Source organism: Chionomys nivalis, chromosome 7 (genome assembly GCF_950005125.1).
Source record: "Chionomys nivalis chromosome 7, mChiNiv1.1, whole genome shotgun sequence".
NCBI classification, from domain to species: domain Eukaryota; kingdom Metazoa; phylum Chordata; class Mammalia; order Rodentia; family Cricetidae; genus Chionomys; species Chionomys nivalis.
In genome coordinates this window covers 7,562,876-7,589,792 of record NC_080092.1, presented here as the reverse complement: position 1 = coordinate 7,589,792, position 26,917 = coordinate 7,562,876, and the positions used below count along the sequence as shown (strand labels likewise).

The 26,917-nt window shown below is 43.3% G+C and overlaps 1 protein-coding gene across 30 annotated transcripts in view; it reads left to right on the top strand.

Annotated features, from left to right (window-relative positions):
• Positions 1-26,917, top strand: part of Rbfox1 (RNA binding fox-1 homolog 1) — a 1,523,799-nt gene that overhangs the window by 1,440,152 nt on the left and 56,730 nt on the right. For 22 of the 30 annotated variants that reach the window (XM_057774158.1, XM_057774151.1, XM_057774163.1 and 19 more), the window contains 2 exons: positions 1,296-1,376; positions 24,014-24,146. In XM_057774158.1, the coding sequence (XP_057630141.1) occupies positions 1,296-1,376; positions 24,014-24,146 (214 nt within the window). The remainder of the gene's footprint in view (positions 1-1,295; positions 1,377-24,013; positions 24,147-26,917) is intronic. The other 8 variants (XM_057774153.1, XM_057774169.1, XM_057774177.1 and 5 more) reach the window with 1 other exon arrangement.

Below are 26,917 nucleotides of genomic sequence, written 5' to 3'. Positions count from 1 at the left end.
GTGAAAAAGGTTAGCCCTGCCGAGTCAGGGAAGTCAACAGAAACCACAGGAAGGTCTTTCCAGCGCCCTTCATTGGTTTACCCCGTGTGCACCAAGCCCAGCTCATTCTCTGCAATCTTTGAGTTGAACTTTAGCAGCAGTAGCAGAGGCAAATCAACACTCCAAAGAGGCCTCGGGCAGTCCTCCTTGATGTGGGTGGATGGTTCAAAGCATGGCTCAGAAGGAAATGTCTCAGGGCTCCTATTCCACCCTGCTGTAAATTTCCATTTTACAGGGATGAGCCAGCTGCCCTGTTACTTAAATCAGGTGGAGGCAAGCCCAGGCTGCAGTGCCTGGCAGTCTGCAGGTCAGCTAAGCCCACTCCGCAGCAGGAGGCAGGGAGCTCTGAGGATGCAACCTGAAGCAAGTAGGCCAGCAGTCATCTCTCATGGTGTGAGGCAGGCATCCAGGAGGAGCTAAAGCGACAACATATAGCTTTCTTTTCTGCCTTGCCTTTCTCCTACCCTTCCCCTAAAGAAGTCATCCACCAAGACAGACATTTAGGGCAGGGGTAGGAAAAAAATTGCCTCGAAACAAATCAATACCTGTACTTCCCGTTTGTGGAGTAATTATATTACATGATAGCCCTTGCTGTGGACACGTTTGGAAGGTAGGTATATTTATCCCTGTTTCTCAGATAGAAATGTGGAAGCCTAGCGAGGCACAATGACTTATAAAGATTGAATAGCTAAGGGGTGTTTCCGTCCAGTTTACTGTCTGGTTCTTATTGCTGTTTTAAAAGTTTGTCTAAAATAGCATATATCAATTACATATGATAAAGACCTCCATTACGACATTTCGTGTATATATTTTGTCATCAGTTCCTCCATTACTTCTCTTTTTCTCCTCCCATTCATACTAATTCCCTTCCAAGGTCTCTCTTGTACTTCTTTTTTGGGGTGGGTAGGATCAAATGCATTTACTCGGGGATGCTTACAGGGGCATGAATAATGGGTTTGCTGCTATTTCTTAAGATCCCCTTTGAGAATGCCATCTCACTCCCATTGCTGGTATGAAAGTGGGCTGTACAGCACTAACTAGACACCTTAGTTAACCCTCATGTGAAATGGCATGGCATGCATTTGGGGGTGGTATGGAAGTGGGTGGGTTTCCTCTGGTCTCTTTGGCTTCCTATGCTCTGAGATGTGTTTTCATTTCTCTGCCTTTCTTATTTATGTTGCCATGCTCTCAGATAATAGTATGCCGTCCCCAAACCAGACGCCATCTCTTTCTCTCTCTCTTTCTCTCTCTCGTAGGCACGGTGCTGTTGTGCCAGGCCAACCAGGAGGGATCTTCCATGTACAGTGGCCCCAGTTCACTTGTATATACTTCTGCAAGTAAGCCCACACTTGTGGCTCTTTTTGTTTTGTGATACGTATATATGAGTTCACTCGTCTCCTTGCCATGTAAGTCTCCACCTGTCCTTTCATCTCCTTCAGGGTGTCCTCTCCATAGGGTGGAGTGGAGTTTCATAAACATGCCTGTTTTTTCATTGCCTTAGTACCTAAATCCCTCTGTTTTTTCCCATTCACAGTAAGCTCACATTCCTGATATGTATTACCCATTCTTCATTAAGCCTGTCATGACTGACTATCATGATGGTACAGGGGCATTGGTTGGTGAGGAAGGTTGTGGGAAAGGAGGCCATTGCCTGCATTAATCACAGTTCTGCAAATTAATGGTAAAGTATTTTAAATGTGCCAACCACCCAAAAGTCCCCCATAGTGTAGTAGGTGTCTTGATCTGTCCCTTTGTACATGGAAGGTTCACTGTAAGAAATATGACCAATTGATGGCTAGTTTTCAAGGCTCAGAAGTCCACAGTGAAGGCAGATAAATTAAGGTTCTTCCAATTTAACTGGATACAAATGTTCTGATTAAATCGTAAGTATGCATCTAAATACACACATATGTAAATACGCTTTCAGAGAGGCAGTGGCAGGAAAGGTAACATAAGCTTAGAAGGAAGGCCTGGGAAGCACCCTACCTGATGTCCGGACCAGACTGAACAACTAAAGCCATACCTAGGCCCTGTGTGTCTTTCCCTTTTTCTCTTAGTAAGTGTTCTTTATTTGTTATTTAATGCAGGCACTATGTATAATCCTGGGAGAGTCCCCTAGTTGGCAAATGTGTCCCCTTCACTGTTGATGTCTGAAAGTTAGTCTGTAGGTCCTTGGGAATGACTGGACTTCCAAACAGGATAAAGAAGGGGAAAGTGGAAGTGGCAGCTCATGACAGTCACAAAAATGAAGGCAGAAGAGAATCCTCACACCTGGGAAGAACCTGACACCTCAATTCCCAAAATGCGAAAGTGGGACAAACTAGACAGGTCCCCTGGGTCCCACTGATAAGGACAGCCCTGGGACAGACTGGGTGTATGTGGAACGGGCAGCTATTTCATGTTCAAACCCAGGTTGGAATTGTTTCAATGAGGGGTATGCATTTCCGTGCCCCGAGAAAGTCTAACCCTGATAAAAAGTTGTTCTTTCTGAATGGAAGCAAACTGTCCCTTGTGAGTCACTGTAAATGGTAGCCTTCTTGACGCCTGCTCCAGGTAGGTACTACACGGCTTGTTTTACAGAGGAAGTGGAGGGCTCCGAGGACAGGGAGTTACCGTCCAGGGCCTTTACAGACAGGTTTGGTTCTTTCTGCTCGCCTGCCCTTCCTGTCTCTACTCTTATCAGGAGAAGAGCTGATGCACGGTGTTAGTGCTGGTCTATGGGACTCCCAGAACAAGTTCTCCACCTACCCATCTTACAGAACAATAAGGGTTTGAATCCATCGCGTTAATTAGTCTCACTGGGCAAAACAGTTAGCGTATTGGGCAGAGTGGCTCTGTATACCAGTGTGATATGCTTCCGTCGATTTTAAGGAGTGAACCAGACACACCTCAGGAAGGTTTCATTTGGATCTGTCTAGCAGTTCTAAAGCAAGATGGAGGCAGGTTTTAGACATCAAACATAGAAACATTATACAAACTCTCTGATAAATTGATGGAGGGAATGATGTCAGGAGTTAGCAAACAAAAGCCACAGGCCAGATCCTATCTTTACCCATTTTATTAGGATTGTAAAACCAACCTGAGTGAAAATGTGTATTGCTGCCAGATGTGATGGCACATGGCTTTGATCCCAGAACTAGGGAACTAGGGAGGCAGGTGAGTATGATACCAGCCAGGCTTATAGCTATATAGTAAAAACCTGTCTTCAAAATAAAAGAAGGAAAATGTGCATTTTATATTTATATTATTTAGATATATATTCTTCATAGGTGCCTGATATTCTGTCTACAGAAACAGTGTCTAAGCACTCATGCAGAAGGTCTTTTTTCAGTACTAAGACTGTGTGGTGACATTACCTCCTCACGTGTACGATTGCACAAGCTTAGCTAGTTCCTATTTTAAGTCACATCAGTCATCTCACCTACCTATTTTCAACTTTTTATTGTCACAGATCGGCCATGTGACCTTTAGAAATTATGATAATGGCCTTCTCATCTGCTGTTGTTTAATTATATTTTAATCTGTTGCCCCAATTGTTGAATCTTCAAGTTCATAGCAATTATTTTCAAATATATTAAAAATCAATGCCCTTTCCTATAACAGTCTTAAAGGAAGCAATTAATAACTAATTTCATTTTTTTATTTTTTTTTAAAAAAAGGACAACCTAGTTTCTTCCACTAAGATTCTTCCTTGAGTATTTATCTTAAGCAGTGGTATTTGGATTGGCAAGTTGGGTGAGTGTTTTGTCATAGCAAGGAACTCTACTAGTGGCATGTAAAGGTTATTTGCAACCCTTGGGCACACTGCCCAGGCTTCCTTTCCCCTTCATTGCTTTTTGATCCAGCTGTTTGCAGAGAGCTGGCACCTTGGCAAGATTCATCTGGGTTTCCTCTTTCTTACCAGGTGAAAACACGCTCTCTAGAGCAATGCTGCGGCTCTGCCCAAACCATCGCCCACCCGTGAGGCCCTTTCCTTTCAGGCCAGAATCTCACACAGTGGAGCACACATCCAACCTTGCCTCTGAGGGCTGATGATGTGGAGTCTTTCTCTAGGAACCCTGCCTTCTTTTTTCTTACACTAAGTAATATTTCAGGGAAATTGAGAATGCAAGTTTTTCTCATTTTTTACTGACAGTCGTGTTCCTGGAAAAAAAATCTATATGGCACTTAGACTGTCAATTGTTCTCATGTAAGCTAACCTCTGATACTGCTTGTCAGTCTGAGGGGTCTTCCCATTTTCTCTTTTTTATATTTTTGTTATTTAAAACAATTTTTTAAATTTAAATATACTTTTAACATGTTCCTCCCTCCTCCAGGTCCTTGTAGGCCCTCTTTTCTTCCCTATTTACCCAACTTTAAGTTCTTTCTCAAAAAAAATTAAAAAAAGCAAAAACCCAATATAGCAAACTTCCCCTAAAGCAAGAAAAACAACATAAATAGAAAACAAAAGAACAAAAACTACCAAACTGTAAACAAATAAAAGCACACACACAATAAATGAATAGATGGATATCCCTGACCGATATGTAACCCATTATATACTGGTCAGCTGCTCCTGCGCATGAGGCTTCTGGAGTTGTCACTCGGCTTGAGAAAACTGATTCCCCACTCCCAGCAGGTATGAATGACAGTCCCGTCGATGACCTTTGCCCTGGGGGCTAGGTTTTCATTCATTGAGTGACTAGATTCTGTTCTTTCACTTTTCACATAAAAATATAATAAGATTAAACAAGAACTATTATATCAAAGTCTGATAGGACAGACCAACAGAAGGAAAAGAACCTAAAAGAAAGCAGAAGAATCAGAGACTCACTCAATCACATACTCAGAGGAATCCCATAACAACACTAAATTGTAAGCCATTAGGTCTCTTTATCTATCTCTCTATCTCTCTCTATCTCTATCTATCTATCTATCTATCTATCTATCTATCTATCTATCTATCTATCTATCTATCAAGAGATGACCTTGTGCAGACTTATGCAGGCCACGTGTGTGCTACTTTAGTCTCTGTGAGTTTATATGAGCTTTGCTCGTGGTGATTTAGAGGCCCTTGTTTTCTTAGTGTCCTCCATCCTACTCTCTGCCTCCTCTTCCATGGAGTTCCCTGAGCTCTGACGGGAAGGATTTGATGGAGATAACCCTTTTAGTACTGAGTATTCCAAGGTCTCTGCATAATGCCTGGATGGGGGTATCAATATTCCTATCCACTGCAGTGGGAAGCTTCACTGATGATGGCTGAACAAGGTACTGGCCTATGAGTATAGCAAAATATCATTAGGAGTCATTTGAGCACTGTTGGTGTTGTCAAGACCAGAATTATTTAGCTTACCCTAGGTTCCTGGGCTATCTAGTCTCAGGTTCTTATTCACTGAAGCAGTGCTGGTATAGGTTCCATCTAATGACATGGCCTTATTGATGACTCCTACAATCTACTTACCACTGCTGCTCTAGCATGTCTTGAAGATGGTATACCACATTAAATCAAAGCATCTGTGACTGGCTGAGCCTTTATGTTTCTCCTTTGGTAGCATACAGAGTATCCTCCTTTACCAAATACACTGGAACATAGGGGCAGAGTTTCTTTGCAGGCACCAGAACGAAATTTCCATGTTCTGTGAGTTGTGCAGATGCTGTCTTCAGCAACGGAACCTTGCTGTCAGTTTCTGGAAAGCAACCTGTCATGGAAACAGCCAGGGGTGTTTGAGGTCCTAAGGGTCCCCATTGACCAAAAACTCAATTAGAAATAATCCAATGCGAGTACTAGAAACTTCTTTGGTAACAAAAGATGGATAGTTGTGGCTCTGTATCTTCCATCACTTGGTGATTTCATTTAGATTGTCTTCATATGTGCATATATTTTAGGAAGTTTTGCTGTATTAAGTTTCAATACTACCACTTAAATTCCCCTTAGTTTTACCTGTCTCTTCTGTATTCCCTCTCACAACCTCCTCTGCCCCCTCCCCACCCCAGCCCCTGCCCTCGTCCATCCATAATTATCTATTCTATTCCTTTTCCAAGGAGATCTATCTGCTCCCTCTAGTTCCTATCCTATGTGCTTCTACAGACTGTGGCTTTGTTTTAGTTGGTTTAATGTATTACCCACATAAAAGCAAATACATAGCATATTTGTCTTTCTGGGTCTAGGACATATCACTCAGGATGACTTTTTTCTAGTTTCATCCATTAGCCTTCATATTATTTTTTTAATAACTGACTAATACTCCATTGTATAAATTTATCACATTTTCTTCATCTGCTCTTATGTTGAGGGACATCTAGGTTGTTTCCAGGTCCTGGCTGTTGTGAACAGAGCAGCAATGATTATGGTTGACCAAGTGTCTTTGTGGTAGGTTGAAGCATCCTTTGGGGATATGCTATAGAGTGGTATAGCTGTATCTTGAGGTCGATCGATTCCCATCCTCCTGAGAAACTGCCTCCACAGTGACTATATGAGTTTTCACTCCCACCAACAATGCGTGAGTATTTATTCCACATCCTCACCAGTGTGAGCTGCCACTTGTTTTGAATATATTGACCACTCTGACCGAAGATGAAATCTCAAAGTAGTTTTGTTTTACATTTCGTTGATGGCTAAGGATATCGAGCATTTCTTTATTTGTTTCTCAGATCATACAATTTCAAGTATATTACAGAGCTATAGTAATAAAAACAACATAGTGATGGCACAAGAACAGACAGGTTTGTTGATCATTGTAATCAAACTGAAGTCCCAGACATATATTCACACACCCTTAGACACCTGATTTTTCTAAAGAGGCCATAAATACACACTGGAAAAAAAAAGGATAGCATCTTCAACCTTCAGCAACTGGTCCTGGTCAAACTGGGTATCATCATAGAGAAGAATACAAATAAATCCATACTTATCACTCTGAACAAAACTGAAGTCCAACTAGATCAAAGACCTCAGTAAAACCAGACACACTGAACCTGATAGAAGAGAAAGTAGGGGACAGACTTGAACATGCTGGCACAGGAAAAGACTTTCTGAATAGAACACTGATAGTGCAGGCACTAAGAACAACAATCAATAAATGGGACCTTATGAAATTGAGAAGCTTCTTCGTGGCAAGGGGCACCATTATTTGGGCAAAGGGGCAGCCTATAGAATGGGAAAATATTCCTACCAATGACACATCTGATAGAGGGTTAATATCAAAAATATATAACTCAAGAAAGTAGATATCAAGAAAACAAAAATCCCAATTAAAAATGGGGTATAAATCTACCAACTTCTCAAAAGCGTTTCTCTCTATTTTTAAATTAGCCTTAAATGTTTTCAAATTAAATTGTCCATATTCTTAGCCAATAGATAATCATCTGTCAGTAACACCCTTACATGCAGTAGGGGAGACAGCTTTTAAGGGAACCCTGCTGGATGAGTCTATAATGAAAATAATTCCAACTGAAGTCATCTGCTTTTTAAGATGCACTTTTGCATAATGTTTCCTCTTCTAAGTAAATCTTCCCGATGGAACCCAGGCTATTAACAGCGTTAAGGGGGAAATCTTTCACTTGGGACTGCCTGTCAGTACAACCCAGTCCCTTTGCTCTTCCCATCTGACCCCACACTTCATGCTGACTTCAAAGTGTCAGAGATATCGTAGAGGCTTCCATATGCCCCCAATAAACCACGTTTAGAAAACAGATATACTTTATACGTTCTATACCAAAGTTAAAGTCAGAGCAAGACATCAAGAATTTAGGCAGGATTTGTTCCTACAGATGTAACATATTTACTAGAATGCTGTTAGACATGTTGTGAGGCGTGAGATCCTTTCAGAGAAGTTTTGAGTTGGGCAGGACCAGGCTAGTGACCAACTTGATGCCTACCCCATCTCGACATGATGCTCGTTAACACCAGGTTCAGCTTCTGGCAGAAGAGAAAGGGCAGATAGCTTCAAGTGCTAGAGATGAAAGCGATGCTATAGGGAAGGCAAACACTGCTTCGACAAAGGGGGAAACCCACTCATGATTTGGGTGAGCAAGTGGAGTCATGGTTCTTGGTTGACTCCTTTGTATATGACAGTAAATGCTATCAGTTTTGTTTGCTTGTAAGTCTATGAATAGATTTTCTTTTTATTTATTTATTTATTTATACAATATTCTGTCTGTGTATATGCCCGAAGGCCAGAAGAGGGCACCAGACCCCATTACAGATGGTTGTGAGCCATCATGTGGTTGCTGGGAATTGAACTCAGGACCTTTGGAAGAGCAGGCAGTGCTCTTAACCTCTGAGCCATCTCTCCAGCCCCCTAGATTTTCTTTTTAAAAACTAAAATTTTACATGTGGAAACAAACCCACATATGTTTGGAACAATGTCCTTCTACAAACCTGTAGAGTATCTATGTGGCCTCCTGGATCATTCTTTTTTCCTCCCAAGTAATGTGAAGACTATACTCTGCAACAGGCAAGGAGAGCTGTCCTGTGGTTTCATGTAGAGACAAGTACTCATAATCACACTATATGCATATTCTATATCATCACATTTGGGTTTATTTGACATTCTGTGACCATCACCCCTGAGGCCTCTTTGACATCACCAGGCTGTTTCAGGGAGACCATCACTCAGATCCTGACACACGAAGCCACACTTTCCACATCCCCCACCAAGACTGTGGTAGACATATAGCAGCCTTGCACAAGCATTACACACGCTTCAGCCCCAGTCATGGGATTCTGAGCCCATCTCAACAAACTCGGCTGCAATGACACGCTTCGGGGCTTATCAATGTTGCAAATAATACAGGTGGAAGAAAACATCTCCCTTTGTTCTCTTTTGCATGAGTTTCTTCCTCATTATAAGCACTGTCTTTTACACATTTACTTGCCAACTTTACTTAACCTCTTATGAATTCCAATTCTTTTCATTGTTCACTACTGCAGTTTGTGACAAGCATTGATATTGATTGTATAGTTATTTTTCATATGTTACTCATATGCCATTACATATTTTTAATTGTATAGGCAGATATATCTGTGTTTTCTCATATTGCCAGATTTAAATTTCATTGCAGATTTTTTAAAATCTCTACGAGGAAGCCCTTAGTGTAATACCGTAGCAAAATGCCATAGAGTGGGCAGCTCAGACAGCAGATTATTCTCTCATATTCAGCAAGGTGCCATCATGGTTGGCTTCTGGTAATGACTCTTACCCTAGTTTTCAGGTGGCCACCTTCTTACACCCTCATGTGGCAAAGTAAGTGAGTAGGAGCTACCACGTGGGTCTTTTGCTAACCAATCCTTTTCTGGGGGCCTCTTCACCCCAAATTAACCACTTCTCCAAAACCCCTTCTCCAAACATCTCCCTGAACATCAGGATGTCAACAGAGGGCTTTGGAGTAAAAGGAAGCGTTTCAGTGGACAGCAAGCACCGGAACAGAGAAGCACACCAGCTGAAGAGCATGGCAGATTCATGCTTCTGCAGAAATGTCTGTGTAGCTTCATCTGTTGCCAATACATGCATGGATGCTTTCATCATTCTAAGGGAACCACAACTGCTCCTTGCAGCCATGTGGGACAAACAGTGAAGATGAACATTAAGGAGGCAGTTTTACCTGTAGTCCTATTCCATAGACAACTAAGCAATTAGAAGCAGATATCCAGAATCCTCGATGTTATCAAACTGTAGAATCATTGCCTACTTTATTCAGTACTATGAATCTCAAGGGCAAGTGGTCATGGAATGCCTTTAATTGATATATTGACCTCCAGTTTCATGGAAGCGACTGTATAACACCCCCCAAACAATAAATTACCTGGCAGAAACAGGCACCAATCAAAGCGGCCCCAACTGTAGTCTCGGGCCACAGGTGGAGCTGCTGTTGCTTTCTGTAACTAAAGTGAGAAGAAAAATGAACTCCTAGCTGCCTCTCTCTCCTCAGTGTAGAAAGAATCAACAGACTCTGCTCAATTCAGATAGAGCACATGAGGGTCATCATGTTCCCGACACGTTCGTTGACAGAACTGGCTTTCTCTCTTCTTGCTCGTTCTGGAGAGCTTCCTGGTTGCCTCTGAGATGGTTTCCCATAACATTTCTGGAGGAGCTGCATAAGATCAGTGAGAACCAGGATACGTAAGGGAAGCATGCAAACCTCAGACAAAATGGAAAGAGCCCCTAGCCAAAGAGGATGAAATGAATTTATAGTGCTTTAATATAGCACTGTTACATTTGAAGATGAGTAGGAAAGAGCCAGGGACAAAGAATATTGAAATTTGCCACAAGAAGGGCATTCCCTTTTTCTTCTGCCATCTGAGTCCAGTGTAAACTCCTCAGCACGGTGTGTTTTCATGGACGTTTTATTTGTTCACCATGGGTTATTTTTTCAGAAAATTGATTTTAAAGCAATTGATTACTGAATTTGGGGAGGGAGATGTCCCTCCTAAGTTCTTGCTTTCCCCCCCGACTAACAGTCCAAGTTGGCTGTACCTACGCTAGGCCTGAAGTAGTGAGAAGGGGCTATTTACTTCCTACATTTCAGGTCAATGCTAAACCCTTTTTATGATCTTTCTCCTACAATTCTCAGAGAAACAGTACAATTATTATAATACCATCTTATCTCACCAGGAAATTTAGATTCAAATGGATTAAGGAAACTGTCACCACGACATTTGCAGTGTCTTTTTTCCTCATATTCTGACTCTCGGTGTTTTTCTTGCTAAATACCCCTTTAAACTTGATCCCTAGAGGATGGAAACAATCTCGCATTGGGCTCCTAAGCATAGCAGATCAGGGAATGTTCTCTGGACCCCTAGGCAAGCTGGCTAGCATTTCTTCTTGGACCACAATCCTCTTTCTCATGCTCATTCCATGATTTAGGGAAGCAGCTTGGTCACTCACAGCACTACTCTCCAGAAGCCCAGCCAGGGCCACCCTGCCAACCTCTGTGTTCTTCCAGCTTTGGACAGGGGCTGGACCACTCTACGGATCACCAGGGAATCTACACCTGTTCATACGTGAAGAGCTGAGTCTCGGGGATATCTTATTTATAAGAATAATCTGCAGCCAGACAAGCCTCGAGAGCACTCAGTCACCAATCCCGTCCTCATTTATTTCACATACTTGCAAAGGCAAAGCACATCAACTCGCTACCTGAGAGTAGAGGGAAAAAAATCTTTTAATCATCATTTTTGGGGTAACTAACATTTTGTATAATCGTATCACATTTCAAAACAAGCATGGGCTGAGGAGGCTCAGAGGGTAAGAGTATTTGCCGAGAAAGCATGAGGACCTCAGTTCAAATCTTCAGCAATCATCTCAAAAGTTAGTCACTGACACATACGTATCTGTAACTCCAGTCCTGGGGGAAGGGGCAGAGGCAGAAAGGGTGCTGGGACTTGCTGGCTGCACGCTTAGCTCTAGGTTTATCCATCAGTAAAATTCTGTCTTCTTACTCACTACCCTGCTTTCCCAGGGCCTTGCACATCCCTGCTTAGTGTTTATTTCCTTATTTAGTTTATATATATATATATATATATATATATATATGTATATATATATATATACGTATATATATATATTCACTTAGTGATGACTTGAATTTCTCTATCTATCTAGATATAGCTATGGGTAGAAAGGTAAAAAGAAAGAAAGAAAGAAAGAAAGAAAGAAAGAAAGAAAGAAAGAAAGAAAGAAAGGAAGGAAGGAAAGAAAGAAAAATACTATTTTTTGGCACAATTCACTCTATAGAAAATAGTACATTTAGTTGTGACATAGTCATATATTTGTGGAGCATACTTGGATCTGATTCATGATGAGATAATTATTAAAGTGGCTAAATTAAAGTCCTGACCCTCATTTAGGTATTACCCCTGGATGACAGATTTTAAGAACAGATTCATGGATGGAAGAGATGGCCCAGTGATTAAGAGTACATATTGCTTTTGCAGAGAACTCAAGTTCAGTTCCTAGCACCAACATTAGGAGATTCTCAGCTGCCTATAACTGTAGTTCCAAGTGGATCGGAGGCCTCTGGCCCGAGCAGGGAACCATGTGTGTGCACATATCCACACACATACACAAAATTGCAAAATATTAAAATATTTAATATATAATATAACTTTAAATATAATAGTAAAATATTTAATAAACAAATTCACTGGCATTTCTGCTCCCCACTGCTATCACCCCAGCTCCACCTATGTCTGAGCCGGGCTTAGTCTGGCTGGGTCACAGCCATAGCACCTTCTTCTCCTGGTGGGTGCTGATTATTTTGTCTCCCTAGAAAATAGAACAGGTGACTCCCTGAGCATCTGACTACTGCTGCTTCTTCCTTAACTTTGAGACATGGCCCACAACCTAGCTCAAGCCAGCTTCAAACTTTCCATCTTCCTGCTTCAGCTTCCAGAGAACTGAGGTGATGGATATGTGCCACCGTTCCCTGCTATACCCCCAGATCTTTGAAGGGAAGGGCTTGGCAGCCAGCAGCCTTTTTTCAAGTGACTACTATCTTGCATCCTTCATTTGGTTATTAATCTCAATGCAGAACAGTGGCTTTTGTCTTGTTCAAATGGGGGTCTGCCTTCTGCAAAAGACTGCCGGTTGCAAAGCTCCCATCCTGTGGTGTGTCCCCAAACATCTTATTTGTCTTGATATTTCTCTCACAGAAATACATATGACAGATAAGGAGTCACTGGAGGATGTGCTTGCTTTGTGTCAGACAGATATTAAAACAATAAACTATGCTGCCCTGGGATTTGAGCACACACAAAGCCAGTGAACAAGGCTGAGATGAGATGCTTTGGAAAAGCGGTGAGGCAGTTGCGCTGGGGAAATTCCCTGGAAACACCAAGGCCTGTGATAGCATTGAGAGGAAGCACTTTTTAATGCTCACATTTGCTTAAGAGGATCAACCGCCTGGTGTAGCTCATATGTTCAGCTCCTTGACAATGCCCACCCATTCTCCAGCCCCGACAGGGCTAGAAGAGAAATCCTTCAGTAGTTTGAGAAGCTTATGTTGAGAAGTTTATATTTTAAGTGCTGTTCTGCACTTCTCTGCTTCCCAAAACTACAATGAATTTAAAAGTAGTAAGGGATTGGGCCATTGGGGTATTCTCGATACATGTTCTAGAGGTGCAAACTTAAAAAGACACCTGGTTCCTGAAGGGCAAAAGAGGGCAGTGTGATATCACTGTGTAGGTGTACAATTTTGGCAGATTGAGATTTGTAAATTGAGCCAAGTCTGCAGCTAACCCTAAGGCCCCCAGGTCTGCAGACCTGCAGAAGAGCAACAACGAACTAGGAATGAGAGATGTGTATTTTAAGAGCTGGAAAAGAGATTCCAGGGCCTCCCTGCATGAATATTCTGATTAGAGAGACATGAATGCAAGTACAGGGCCCCGCCCCCACCCCAGAAGCAAATTTCCCCACCCAGGATAAGGATGTCTGGAGGAGGAGGAGCTTGTCTCTTGTGGAAGGAAAGGGAACCTGCCAGAGTTCATATCCACCCAAGAATTTAAACATTTGCTTTATTGCTAAGGGAACTTTCCCTAAATCATGTTATCAACCACAGATAAAAGCCAGCACAGGCCAATGGAGGGCTATAGAGAATTTGAGCACCCCGGCAAGGAAATGCAGCTTTAGGCCCACATACCCCAACTGCACACAGACATTGCATCAGTCTTGGGTTTTGTCTTCATGCCATGCAGGCTTTTGATACCTAATTTCTTTCTGTGTAAAGACAAGAAAGAGCTGGGAAGACAGCTCAACGGTACGTGTTTGCCATGCAAGCTTGAGAACCTGAGCTCAGGCCCGAACACACATGTAAGGAAAGCTGGACATGTTGGCACATACTATGATACCAGGGTTAGGGTGAATCAGGAGAGAGGCCGATTCAGAGTATTTGTTGGATCCCAGTTTGGTGGTGGTGTTGACTAGATCCAACCCTGTGAGAGACCCTGTCTTAAAAACACAAAACACCTGTGGAATGACACCCGAAGGTTCCCTAGCCTCCGCATGCTCGTGTATTCTGCCCCTCCACCCCAGCCTCCCACACAGCAATCGCCTCGAACTACCGTGTCCTAGTTTCCAGAAACACATCCTGGTTCCTATCACTGGCATCACAAAATCCTCACGACACTTTCCCACAACATAGAGAAAAGACGGGGGTTATAAGGCAGCATGATCTGCCTGTGTGGTAGCCGGGATGCCACCGATTGTCATCTTGGACATTTACTTATATGTGGGCATTAAAAGAAATGACGATGTAAGTTTTTTTCCAGACTTCTGGAGTCATAACCGCTACTCACAAAACAGACTGACTTCCCACAGAACTTAATTTGATAGGTTGTGTGTGTGCTGACTGGACGACTGGACACTTTCCAAATGGCCCTCCTTCAGTCTGTCTGTAAGAGGGCCTCTGGATGCCAGCCCTGACGCAGGCGTGCAAACACCAGCTGCGGATGGCACCTGTCCTACAGGTTTGCTTCGGGTGTTGATAAGAGGCTTAGACTCAGTTTTTGTTTTTGCGGTGATTTTTGTTCTAAGTTAAATGCTGCCACTGAAAGGCAGATGGCCTCAAACCCTGACAGACAGAACAGCTCCCCTCATGGTGATGGCTGGATGTGAAATGAACACATGCATTTGCATCTCATACCTGTCTTGTGAGTCACTGCCAGCCCCCCTCTAAGGACCTCAAGCGCAAGAGCAGCCCCAGAGAACCATGGGAAAACCAGCCCAGCATAAGGCAGCTAATTTATCTCACTTGCCCTGCTTCCTACCTTGAGAGGCAATCCATCGAGCTCACTGTTCCGGCCAGCTGTTAGATAGATCATGAATGATTTAACAATTGAACCTTTACTGTATATATATGCACTCGATAAAGTCATTATTTATATAAACTATTTGGTTTCTTTTTCCCCCCTTGGCTTCCTGGGGGATAAAAAAATAAAATCGAGTTGACACTGGTACTGATTCCGTCAAACTAAGAGATTATGGCAAATGGCTCCATCTAAATTAAAATAGATTCCAGCTTCTCTGTTCCCTCCAACAACAGAGAGCACTTTTGCAAATGCCTGCTACAGTGCTGCCAAGTTAAACACTCCAAGATGGAGATTCATTTCCATTTTGTTGAATGAAATGTTACAAAAATCTTGCCTGGGGGAGGTCTGTCAATACCTGCGAGTCAGGGAGATCACAGGACCTCTTCCACAGAAGATGTGGGACTGCAGCCCCCACAGCCTGGCAGCGCCCGCCATGCTTCTGCTGCATTAACCCTGCCATTTGTAGCACAGGAGAGAAACACGCTAGGTTCCGCAGGAAGTGGGAACAGTGGGGCAGTTAGTGAGACCAAAGCTGCATTCCTGCTCAGCCCCACACAGAGGAATGATTTGAGAACATTCCTGTGCATGGGTAACGAGTGTGGCTTTTGTTCTGCCTTTCAAAATGGGCTGTTTTGGGTGAAAAAAAAAATCCTTCTGCTTGGGCAACGCCAATCCTGCGATCCAGAACAAATCCCCGCGTGTTCATTGTGCCTGGTTTTCTTCTCGCTCATCCATTTATGTACGAGCAGGAGATTTATTTCAAACCAAGCTGTGGGTGAAATGGTACGTGAGAGCGGAATTAGCAAATCAGTTACATATAGGACAATAAATGCAGCAGCCCTCGGTGGCAAATCAGTTTTATATTCAAATCGTCCCAGCTTTTGAAATGAGTTTTTATCATGGGCGTGAGTGTGTGTGTACCTGTGTGTGCACCTGTGTGTGCACACATGTAGAGGATAGAGGTGGACTTAAGCGTCTTCCTCTGTCTTTCTTCACCTGATTTTTTTGAGACAGGGTTTCTCCCAGAACCGGAAACTCACTGATTTGGCTAGTCTGACAGGCCAGTGAGGTGAGCCCCAGGGATCTATCTGTGTCTACCTCCCAAGTGTTGGGATTAAAGGCTTATGTCACCGTATGGCTATTTAATATGAGTTCTTGGGATTGAACTTGGGTCCTCCTTGCTTGCAGGATATTCCTCTACTAGTAAGCCATCTCCCAGGCCTGCAAATATATTTCTTATTCCAATCTTTCAAACTCAGAAGTTGTAGCAGAATTGAATTACCATGAACTTATAGTAACTAGGTTTGTGTGTACAAATGAGGCCTCTACTGACACGGCCCTAGTGTAACCCTAGTTGCTACTTATACATCTCAAGCTGGATAGTTTACGTATACACCCCTGGCTTATATCCAGATCTATAGATAAATTCCAGTAGGGAAAAGAAATAAGATACCTTTACATTTTTATCAGTATAAATGATCATCTCTGTGAAGTGCACCCAATTAGTGGAAGAGCATTGAAGCTTTTGCAGGTGTATTGAAATCTCAGACTATAAACACACAGGGCAATGATGGCATAGTCCCTCCGCCAACAAGGAATATACTGATATCTCCAAGAAGTTTGTCAAAGGAGTCCCCTGCTTTCATGATGGATTGGATTTCACCTAATCCATGATGGATTGAGGCTGAATCTGTCAGATGAGCTAAAAACACAGCAGAGGATGTTTCAGCTGTGCAGGGAATAGGAGGAAAGTCACATTGGGCTATCCTCCAAAGAGAGAGAGACAGAGACAGAGAGAGAAAGCACAGTAGAAAATGGACTGGGGATTCCTAGGGGTTGGATAAAAACATAAGACTCAGGGGCTCAACTTTGGAGAGGAAGCTGCAGACTTGTTCTAGATTCCAAATCTCTCCCCAAAAAGCAAAAGAAAAAAATAACAATCCTCCAGATTCATATGGTTTTTTGAAGAGTTAATGGGTTAATCTGTGCATCTGGCAATTAGCAAGTGTTAATAAACGCTAGCTGCTATCGTGCGGTTGAATCTCTTCCATCTAATAATGGAGTCTCACAGGCTAAAATTCTGCCAACTGTGATCACATCTTTGCTAGGATTGCTCCAGTTATCTCTGCCCAGAGTTTAGACAAGTGAGATCCAGGATCTCTCAGCACTGGCATTGTAAGTAAACAAGGCTTTGTCCTTGGAGTGAATCATCTGCCTAGGCCTCATCTTAAGACTTCCAGATTCAGGGTTAGGATTAGCCACCCAGTCCCAGTTTTCCCTCTAACAGAACTGCTGCAGAATCCGGCGATATAATCAGAACATTTCGGTGATCTTGTGCCAGAACATTTTGTCCATGTTAGAGATACAGCAGTCCCCAAAGTATAGTTCTCAGGCTAGTCTGATGGAGAGCCCTAGAAGGGTGTGTCAGTCAAAAAATTGGCAAGGAAAGCAAACAATAGGGAGAGGAAACATGACTATGGAGGATGTGGCGGCATCAGCATCAAGGGACAAGTTGTGAGAGATGACGTGAAAAGATGAAGCCCAGCAGCAGAACAAAATTTGCCACACGGAATCTTCATAGATTAAACAAAAGGAAAAGAATCTGCCAGAGCCACTCAGAGGCAGCAGCCACATGAAGCAGGAGAAAAATGAGACATCTCAGTCTCCCTTCCAAGTCTAACTGAAGTAAAGACTTACATCAATGCTTTTTCCCTTGGCAGTCAAGCTGATACGGTGTCACTGTGTCCTCTCCCCACCTCCTTTCAAGACCACACATCTCTCTCCAAGTTCAAATTCTTGCCAGTTCTTACAAACACATCCTAATCAGACCCAAGCAGCCTTAGAAACTTCTGGCTAATTTGGATTTGACTAAAACTTTTGTACCATGACTGTTATGTAAAGAGATTCAATTATGGTACGCAGTGTTTTGTGAGTAACTACCGCCCATAAAAAGTTAATTAATCAGGCCTGTGTCAATTTCCTGGTGCCGTGTCAATTTGCTGCAAGGTAATTAATCACTAATCACCCACCAGCCAGCCAGCCAGGGACAATCCAACAGCCATTTGTTGTGCCCCCCCCCCAATAAATGGCCAGCTCAGCCAGCAAGAAACACATCTCGCCCTTTCACAATATTTTTATCGACACTTTTGGATGCTGTGGTAGCATGCGGCAACCAGACTCTGCAGTTCAATGGAATATGAATATTAAAGAAAGGAACGAGTGGAGATTTATAGGGCATTGCGTTTCTGTTATGTCAGGTTTGAGATTAAACCAAGCAAATGAACAGTGAAAAATTACTCTTCCATGTGGAGAATGGTGATTAGAGTTGTACATTAATTAGAATTTTTTTTGTTTTCCCATTCAATGCATTTCAAATGAGGATGTCCTATAAGGAACCAGTTTGTCCAAAATGTAGATTTATTCACTTCTGAGCAGCAGCGTTTAACATCATTTATGCTGAACAAGAGTGGATCCCAAATGGAGGTTTCAGACATAAATACTTGTGAGTAAGAAGCACCAGAAATTCTGTAAACTAAGCGGCTGTTAGGGATCCTTTTGTAAATGACAGACAGAAAGAAAAAATCCCATTTCTCCCCAAGTCCTAAAATTACTGGGTTAAAAGAGGACCTTTCTATATTAACCTAGAATTTAATGTATTCTACCATGTTCCGTTTGCTACCAAATTCTGCTTAAAAAGAAGTGATGTAGTCTTGTGTGAACCCTGTGTCCCAAACCAGATTGGTGGACTTGAATTTTGGATTCATTTTGAAAACAGAAGTTAGTATTTTTGGTCATTTGAAAAAAATAATCCGATTTTTAGACCTCTCATGGAGATGTTTATTGCACAATGCCCTGCCTCTCAGGAGCTAGGCTGGCTGTTCATGGCACCCCAGTGTGTCCGTATCATAATTTATAGTCTGACACATGAAATGTGTCCCTGCCACAAGGGACTCCCCGAACCTGCTGCCAAAGGCACATCTGCACCCCTGTGTTCAAGCATTTGAATGTTCCCCACCATCCATGGTCTGCAGAGTAATTCACCTACAGGTTAGCACGTGCACTTGTGCTTTCGTGCCTTCAAAGGATGGAAAAACCAGTGAGGCTTCTGGATGCAAGAGCGTAAAAGGCCCAAGACAAAAGGAACCCACTCTGATGGCAACACCTTTACCAGGGCATCTGGCAATCTCATGCAAATTCAACCCAGCACACAAATGCGAAGAATAATTGCCCATTAAAGCGGTCTGTATATTTTTATGGCTCTGTTGCAGAATCTGCCCCCTGTCGGGGTTTGCATCTGCTATTCTTCTGCCTCTCTCAGGCTCTAAAACTTTAATATGCAGTTTATAACCCTCAAGTATTTTCCACTGGCTTTGTGTTTCTTCTCATGGGATTTCCAGGCTGGTGAAATGATCTCATTTGTGTTTATTTTCCAAGGTAAGCACCATGTTCATAAACGAGACAGAGAGGGAGGAGGTACTAGTCACTGTAAATACATGAACGTGAAGCTCACTGAAGGTGGGAGCTTTGTCTTTGAGGGAGACATAGGCAGGGAGCAGTAGACACTTCGGTAAATGTCTTATTTGGCTGGTTGATACACCCAAATGTCTTCCATTTAAAACCCTTGATTTGCCTTGATGCTTGAGTCTCACAGAGTGCCTCTTTTTTTCCCCTTAATCTTCTGTTCCACAGTGTAGGAGGATTCCTATTCCCAAGGGCGAGGTGACCCCCCACCCCACGTACCTGCTCTCATTCATCTCTCTATCTGAAGGGCTTCGGTTGGGGCTGGGTGGAGCTGGGAATGGAGACATGTCAGACACCTAGGGGATTTTTGATTCTGCCCTGTGCTTTTCTGGTGTTCCATCGTAGCTTATGAGCTAAATCCAATTTCGCTTTGTTGACACCCGACTTTCCAAACTTTGATTCATGCTACACAGGTTTAAGAGGGTATGTATGAGTTTTCCCTCCCTCATCTTCTCCACCCAGTAGGAAATCCAGAATTGAATTCTGCGTCCACAAATCAACCTGAATGTTACCTTTGTCATTTAGTGGTGGTTTTATTTAGGTGTTTAATAACCTCAAGTTATCTATGGTGTAGGGGAGCCAAGGCAAAAGTTATGCCTGTAAGTTGACATCTTTTTGTTTTTTATTTTGTTTCTTTGAGACAGGATCTCATTATCTAGCTCAGGGTGGCCTCAGTGTTTGCAATTCTCCTGCCTCAGCATTATAAGTGCTGGGATTACAGGTACGAACCACTAAACCCAGCTTATATAGAAAGATTAGCCAAGGTGACTTTTATGTGTTTTATTTTAATGCCAGCTTACTTGATTACAGAAATAGAAAGAATATGTGTTTTTTGTTTGGCCCTACATTGCATTTACCAATCATTTTTTATCTACTTAATGGATGCAAATTCTTGAACCAAAATGTACATAGATAATAAAATATTTTTAACTAAGATAAGTGTTGCATCATGAAGGAAATGAATCATTGAGAGGTATTTCTCCCTATATATGAAGAATAAATCTGTGCCTGGGTTATCTGTCCAGGCAATTGCTTCAAATACACACTGACTACTTATCAGCATTTGTAAACACATGCCCAGTCTGCAAGTACGAAACTTTCCACCTTTTCCATCCTATCAGAATAGACGAAGCCTGATGAAAACACATGTTCTTTGTCCTTGAAACTGACAGTGTGACTTCGTGTCACGTGATAGCTATGCTGTCGTCAGCAGTGGTGGGAGGAAAACATTGAAAGAAAAGAAGAAACACAAACAGTGACTCCAAAAGTCTTATCATATGGATGGGCATTAACTTGCTTGTTGCACAGAATTGCTGTGCTCAGGGAGAGCTGTTGTTGGGCAGGAAGGACATTGTTTATGGGCTGTCTGGATGGAGTGGCATAGTAGCTTGTGGTAGGTACTACCTCTGGGAAAGTTTACCCAGAATAAGCAACATCCTGTGTGTAGAGTCAGTGGGAGGGAGTGTGCATACCTGTGGGTAAACTCAGGTTCTGATTCTCCTGAAGAGCCAGGCGCCTCGCTATTTTCAGGCAGGGTCACTCATGGTCTGGGACTGACTGTTTAAGTTAGGCTGGCTCGCCATCAAGTGTCAGACATCCAGCCCCCACTTGCACTTCTTCGGTGCTGAGACTAGATGCCTGTGTTTTATTTTAAAATATGGATTCTTAGACTCAAAAACCCAGTTCCCTATGCTTTGAAAGCAAGCATTTTCCTTACCGAACCCCAGAAACATTTTTAAACCATGCTGTCTGCCCTAAAATCAAAGTGACTTAAACTGAGGATTCTTCTAAATGTCACGAAGCAGTCTTTCTTTTTGCTGGAAACTTGTGGATTCTGTACTTAGTAACATCTGTGGATCAGCTCAGCATCCCTTAGGACCACAGTAAGGTGGAATTCAGTTACGTACTCTTCCAAATCAAAGAGCAGGGCAGATGGAGAGCCCTGCCCTAATGGAGCTGGCTTTCTAGCACCAAACAAGAGTGCTTCCTTCCGTCTTCATACAGCCCAAGCTACTTGATTAGGACGTGGGAGGCCCAGAGCTTCTGTCTTCAGAAAGTTTTATGTATGTGGAAGCATACAAAGGAAAGATGAAAATGAAGAAAAGAAGCAATGAAAGAAAGGAGAAGATGAATATAAAAATGGAAGGAAGTAAGGGGGAAAAAGAGGAATAGTGGGAGGCAGAAGGAATAGTGGGAGGGAGGAAGAGAGGAAACAGAGGCAGGAGTTAGGAGATGAAGGATGGGGTGTCCAAGCACCATCCTCCCCCCCCTTCTTCCTTTCCTCACTTTCGTCTCATTCTCTAACGAGCTTTGCTCGGAAGAGCCCAGAGCCTCATCTCGGTATCTCCAGACAGCACTTATCTCACCCGAGAAACGCAGAGGGCCTCAGAATAGAGGCCTGGCTCTGCACACCGACCGCGCTTGCTGTCTTCACTTCAGTGTCCAGCTTCTGCTTCACGTGGCATCTCGTCTCCACAGCTGAACCCTCCAAGCAGGCTCATCACCTGAAAGAGAGTTGGCCTCACTCCTGTGGCTCCATAGCGGGAATGGGGGCGGGCGGGGGGGGGGGTAAATGGGTCAGCATAATTACTGAGTGCCCGCACACAACAAGCCAGCTGCTCAACCAGACTTAACATTTCTCATTTTCCTTATTTTCAAAATGCAAAACATTCTATGAAAATTTTTGTTTAAGCAATGGTGAAATGGAGTCAGGGACGGAAGCATTCCCAAGCATCTCCCCGTCCTGAAGCGAGCATCTCTGGTGTTTCATAGCCCCAGGCTTGAATGAGCTCAGCATTTTTTGCCTCCTCCATTTCTGCCATATTGGTTGAAACTTGGGTGCTGGGGACTAGCATGAGAGTTTCATAAGCTTGCACAATTTGTTGATAATCAAAATCATAAACAGTCCAACATAAAACCTCAGGCAGAAATAGGAAGATAAAGTCCATCTGGCTTTGTTCTGCAATCTTAGCATTTTACTCATGCTGCAAAGAAACGTGCCATAAAAGCCCCTGTTCAAGGATGTGGACCAAATTCCAGACCATCGACTGACAGCTGATCTTCACTTCAAGGGAATAATCCCTGCTAAGAATACATGCAGAACCATGGAAGGCCCTGACTTCATCCACTGCATAGGCACAAACCCACTCTGTACCCAGAGAGAAGGCTTTGCTCTAAGGCCTCCGGAGTCACGGTGGCCCCTCCCAGAGAGCAGGTACTTCCTGGGGGTTCCTGCACACCTTTCCAATGTACTTTCTCGTTTGCTTTCTGTGCTGCTCCCACAACCCCCACCCAGGTTCACACCTCAGCATGTGTGAAAAAGACTCTTGGATGTAAGATCCGTGGGGCAGATGTCTTCTGTCCGAAGGTGATGGTTGGGAGGGGCTTGGGTCCCTCCTGGCAGTGTGGATACCAGGTGGAGAGTATCTTTAGTGTGGTATAAATGAGAATGCTCTCACTTGGTCAGAAGCCCTGCAGAAGCCTGGGAAAGAAGATTTGAGTGTGAGGGGCTGTTCCAGACTTCCTGTTGTGCCTCTCGTTTCTGCTCCCTGGGTCCTTACTGTAGCTTATACAAACAGTGGTTTTTCATACACATTTTCCAGGAATTCAGTCTTTGTATGGGATAAGGTTTGGGGTACAGAGCTTCTTAAGTGTACTGGGGAGTCAGCACAGGTGGCACTGTGAGGCTTAGCAAGAGACTGGGAAGCTAGAGGCAGATTCTTTTCCTAATGGCTGTTTGGACCTTCCTGGGGAGTTCCTATCAGCATGCATGGGTGGAATAGCCACCCGAGAGGAATTTAAGACTTCATCACGCCTGATATTGTCTCCCTAGACAAGAGAACCCAGGTACCCACTTCTTCCCAACAGGTAGTTATCAGATTCCTATGTGCAGATACAGGCACGTGTGCACCGATGCTTAGGGGCTTGTGCGATGCGGTAAACCACTGAGGACATAAGCAGTTTTCACACTCACAACACACATCTGCAAGAATGCCTCAAACAAAAGTTCCTGGCAAAGACGGGGATGCTGCTCAAGGGAGGAGCACTAGGCTAGCAAGAATGTCTAAAGCCTTGCGTTCCAACCTAACAATTTCCCCTGCAAAAAGTTAAATTTGTGACAAGCCAGGTATGAATATAAAAGGAGTGTAGAATATGAATAAATATAGGGGGAAATTATGAGAAAAATAATTAACTCTTAATTCAATGCAGTTTGGCCTCCAAGACAACTGCCAGCATATAAAAAAAGTGTGTATATGTGTAGATATACAAATATATGAATATTTGCATACACACAAATAAGAGCATATGCACACAGATGCATATGTATATATATATATATATATATATATATATATATGCAGGATAACAGGATATATTCAAAATCATGTCTATACAAGCATGTTTTCCAAAAAGCTGTGAGGTTTCTCCTGTCCTTAGGAATTCTCTATAAATGTCTGTCATTTCCTATATCCTCATGGTCAGAAACCGCTGTCATACTCACGCCATGCTCATCACTTTTGTTTCCAGTCTTGCTGTTCTGCTGTTTGCCCTTTGAATTTTACTGAGAAAGGGTAGACCGGGCACAAACAGGGTTGGGAAAATGGTCCTCACCAGACTACATGTGCATCTCACGGTATCCTGCTCTCCCCTCTCTCCTCTCTCCCATAGTGCCTGGCTTCCCATATCCAGCCGCCACTGCTGCAGCTGCATACCGAGGGGCCCACCTGAGGGGCCGCGGCCGCACCGTGTACAACACCTTCAGGGCTGCAGCGCCCCCACCCCCAATCCCGGCCTATGGCGGGTAAGTAAGTGCCCCACCCTCCTGGGAGGGGGGCCTCCCTGCACCTGCTCTCCCTCCCCAGAGGCACGGAGTGTTTGCGAGCGCATGATGGTCTTGACCACCCCACCAGAACCTCCCCAGCATGCAGCCTACCATGCGCCTGCTGCAGAGCACCTTGCAAAGAGTGTTGAAAAATGAGTGTAATTTGTCTGGTCATGGTTGGTGCCTTTAAGCATTCTACGTGTCACATGTTGTTATGTAAATTCTCTTTGAGACTGAATGCTGGAGAACAGAGAAATGGTTACAGCCAGAGATGTATTTCTGATGACTGCAAGCATCTGGTTATTAAGGAGGTTGGACTACATTTACCCCTTGAATTCAAAGGAACATGAGGTTTCCCATACATAAAAATCACTGGGGTGATCTTGCTCCCCTCCCCAAACACACTTTGCACTCCCAGACAGATGAACTTTTGCCTGAGAAGATTAGGTGTTGAGTCAAACCCAGCATTCCAGACAGGAATGAAATTATGGTTAATTTGCCTTTTACTTACATTTTCCAAAATAGCCCAGCCTGGCCTTTTTCCTCCATAGGGAAACTGAGAATGGATTTCTTTCTTACTGCCAACTGAGGCCTTCTGTGATTGGATGTTGTTACTGATGACTAAAGCTCTAGGAATGGTTGGGAAGAAAGGAAGGAAAGGAGGGAAGGGGGATGGAGGCAGGGAAAGAAACCACCCGGAAATGGTACTCCCTCTATTCTCCATTAGGGATCTTGGAAGGGCATTCCTCCACCTCTGGGCATGAAGAGAGAGAGGTGCCTCTGAGGCAGCGGCAGGTCTAGGATATTTTTGATCGGTCCAACAGAGTAGACGTGGGTGGGTGATGGTATCTAGTGGATAGACTCCAGACATGTTGCTAAAACATACGGTGGTCCTTAGGCTGTCCCTACTCTCAGAGCAAAGCATTGCCTGGCTCACAGTCTGCTTTGTGCTCCGTTTACTTCTCCAGATGCGCAGAAGATTCAGTTATACTAAGGAGAATCTGGTATGAGCTTCTGCCGGCCAAGGACTAGCTTTCTCTTCTACAGAAAGAATATGCTTATGTTCGTGATCATATATAAAGGGTTAAGTGCATTTTCTTAAAAGCTTTGTGGCACATACATCCTTTAGGAAGCCTGAATTACCCCAGCTCCCTTGCTGTACTGATGACAAAGGAAATACTCTTGTTATTTATTCATATCCTGCCCACTGCACAGAGCCCATATGAAGGGTGTGAAAAGCCAAAGAGCATGAAGCAGGCTGGAGACGATGCAGGAAGGAGGCTGGGAGGAATCATCAAAACAGGAGCAAAAAGGCAAGAGGAGGAAGAAGATTAGCGCTAGTCAGTGCAGGGCTTCTTAGTGGGTCAAAATGACGAGAGAGGCTGGGGATGATAACAAAGAGCTAACCGGCTTTACTGTCTCCCCATGCCCCCAGTGCATCCACCTAGCATATAAAGGACCTTTGATTCTATAATCAGTAGAATGCCCACCTAGCATGAGCCCATTTGATACATGGGTTATGGAAAACATGGCGGGGCAGAAACAGCTAAACAACCATCTGGGTTCACGTTAGTGCTAAAGAAAGATTCGTGAGTCATACATGTAAAATGGTCACTTTATTCTGTCTGAAAATCTTCATCTTAGTACATGGTAATTGTAGCTTCTCTGTATATATATTCACCCCTAGTCAGTATCTCATTACTATATTGAAAAGGAAAAAAAATAAGTAAAATGATATGGCCTATCCTCCCATGAACAGTTTGTAAAACCCCCAACATAACCCACCTGCTATAAAATTGGAATTTACTAACTTATAATGAATGTGCTCTTTGCCAGGAATAACCATGCATAACTAATGAATGCCATGTTTGCCAGGGAGAAAGAGGCACTTCCAAATGTTACACGATGTGTTTGTGACTCTTTTGGAAGGGACGAAAATGTAATATTCCAGGAGTCCTCCTAAGTATCGTGGTTGCGTTGGTGGCCTGTTCCCTTCTGCTTCCTTGACCGTGTCATTGGTCTATACAGAACACACAACAGAACACAAATAATGTCAAGTGCCGAGGAAAGAGTGTTTGTTTAGTTGAACTACACTCAGGGAATGACCTTATGGCTGAAATTCTGGAATTAGAAGTTAAAATAGAATTCTCAATGCCGGAAGCTGGGCCAATAGCTCACTGACTTAGAGCAATTGCTTTGCCAACATTAAGACCTCTGTTTGAATCTAACACCATGTTAGGAAAAAAAAAAAAAAAACTAGGCATGGCCAGGCATGCCTGTAATCCCAGCACTGGGAGGCTGGAGATAGGTAGATCCTGGGAGTTCTCTAGTCAGTAAGACGAGCACAAAAGAACAAGCTTTCCAGTTCAGTTGAGCCCGTGTCTCAAGATAGTAGGGTAGAGATGATAAGAAATGCCATAGGCCTTGCCTTGCCTCCATAGAAACTCACAGGCACACTTGCAAGCGAGCACCATACAGACACACACACACATACACACAAATTATTAATTAGGTAATTAATTCATTATAAAAGATTCTCCACATGAAGGCCGAAGGCTGGTGTCAATTATCTGTAAGAGACAAAGTACTGGTGAAAATGGAGATTTGGTTAGGTGCCTGGTTCCCCCTTTCCCTTCTGTATTCATTGGCTTAGATTACAATGAAGATGGGCCATATTTTGAAGAAAACAACCTGGTACCAAGAGCATGGATGTCCCAGAGGAAAGAGGTATCTGACTCTGAGTTGACCCA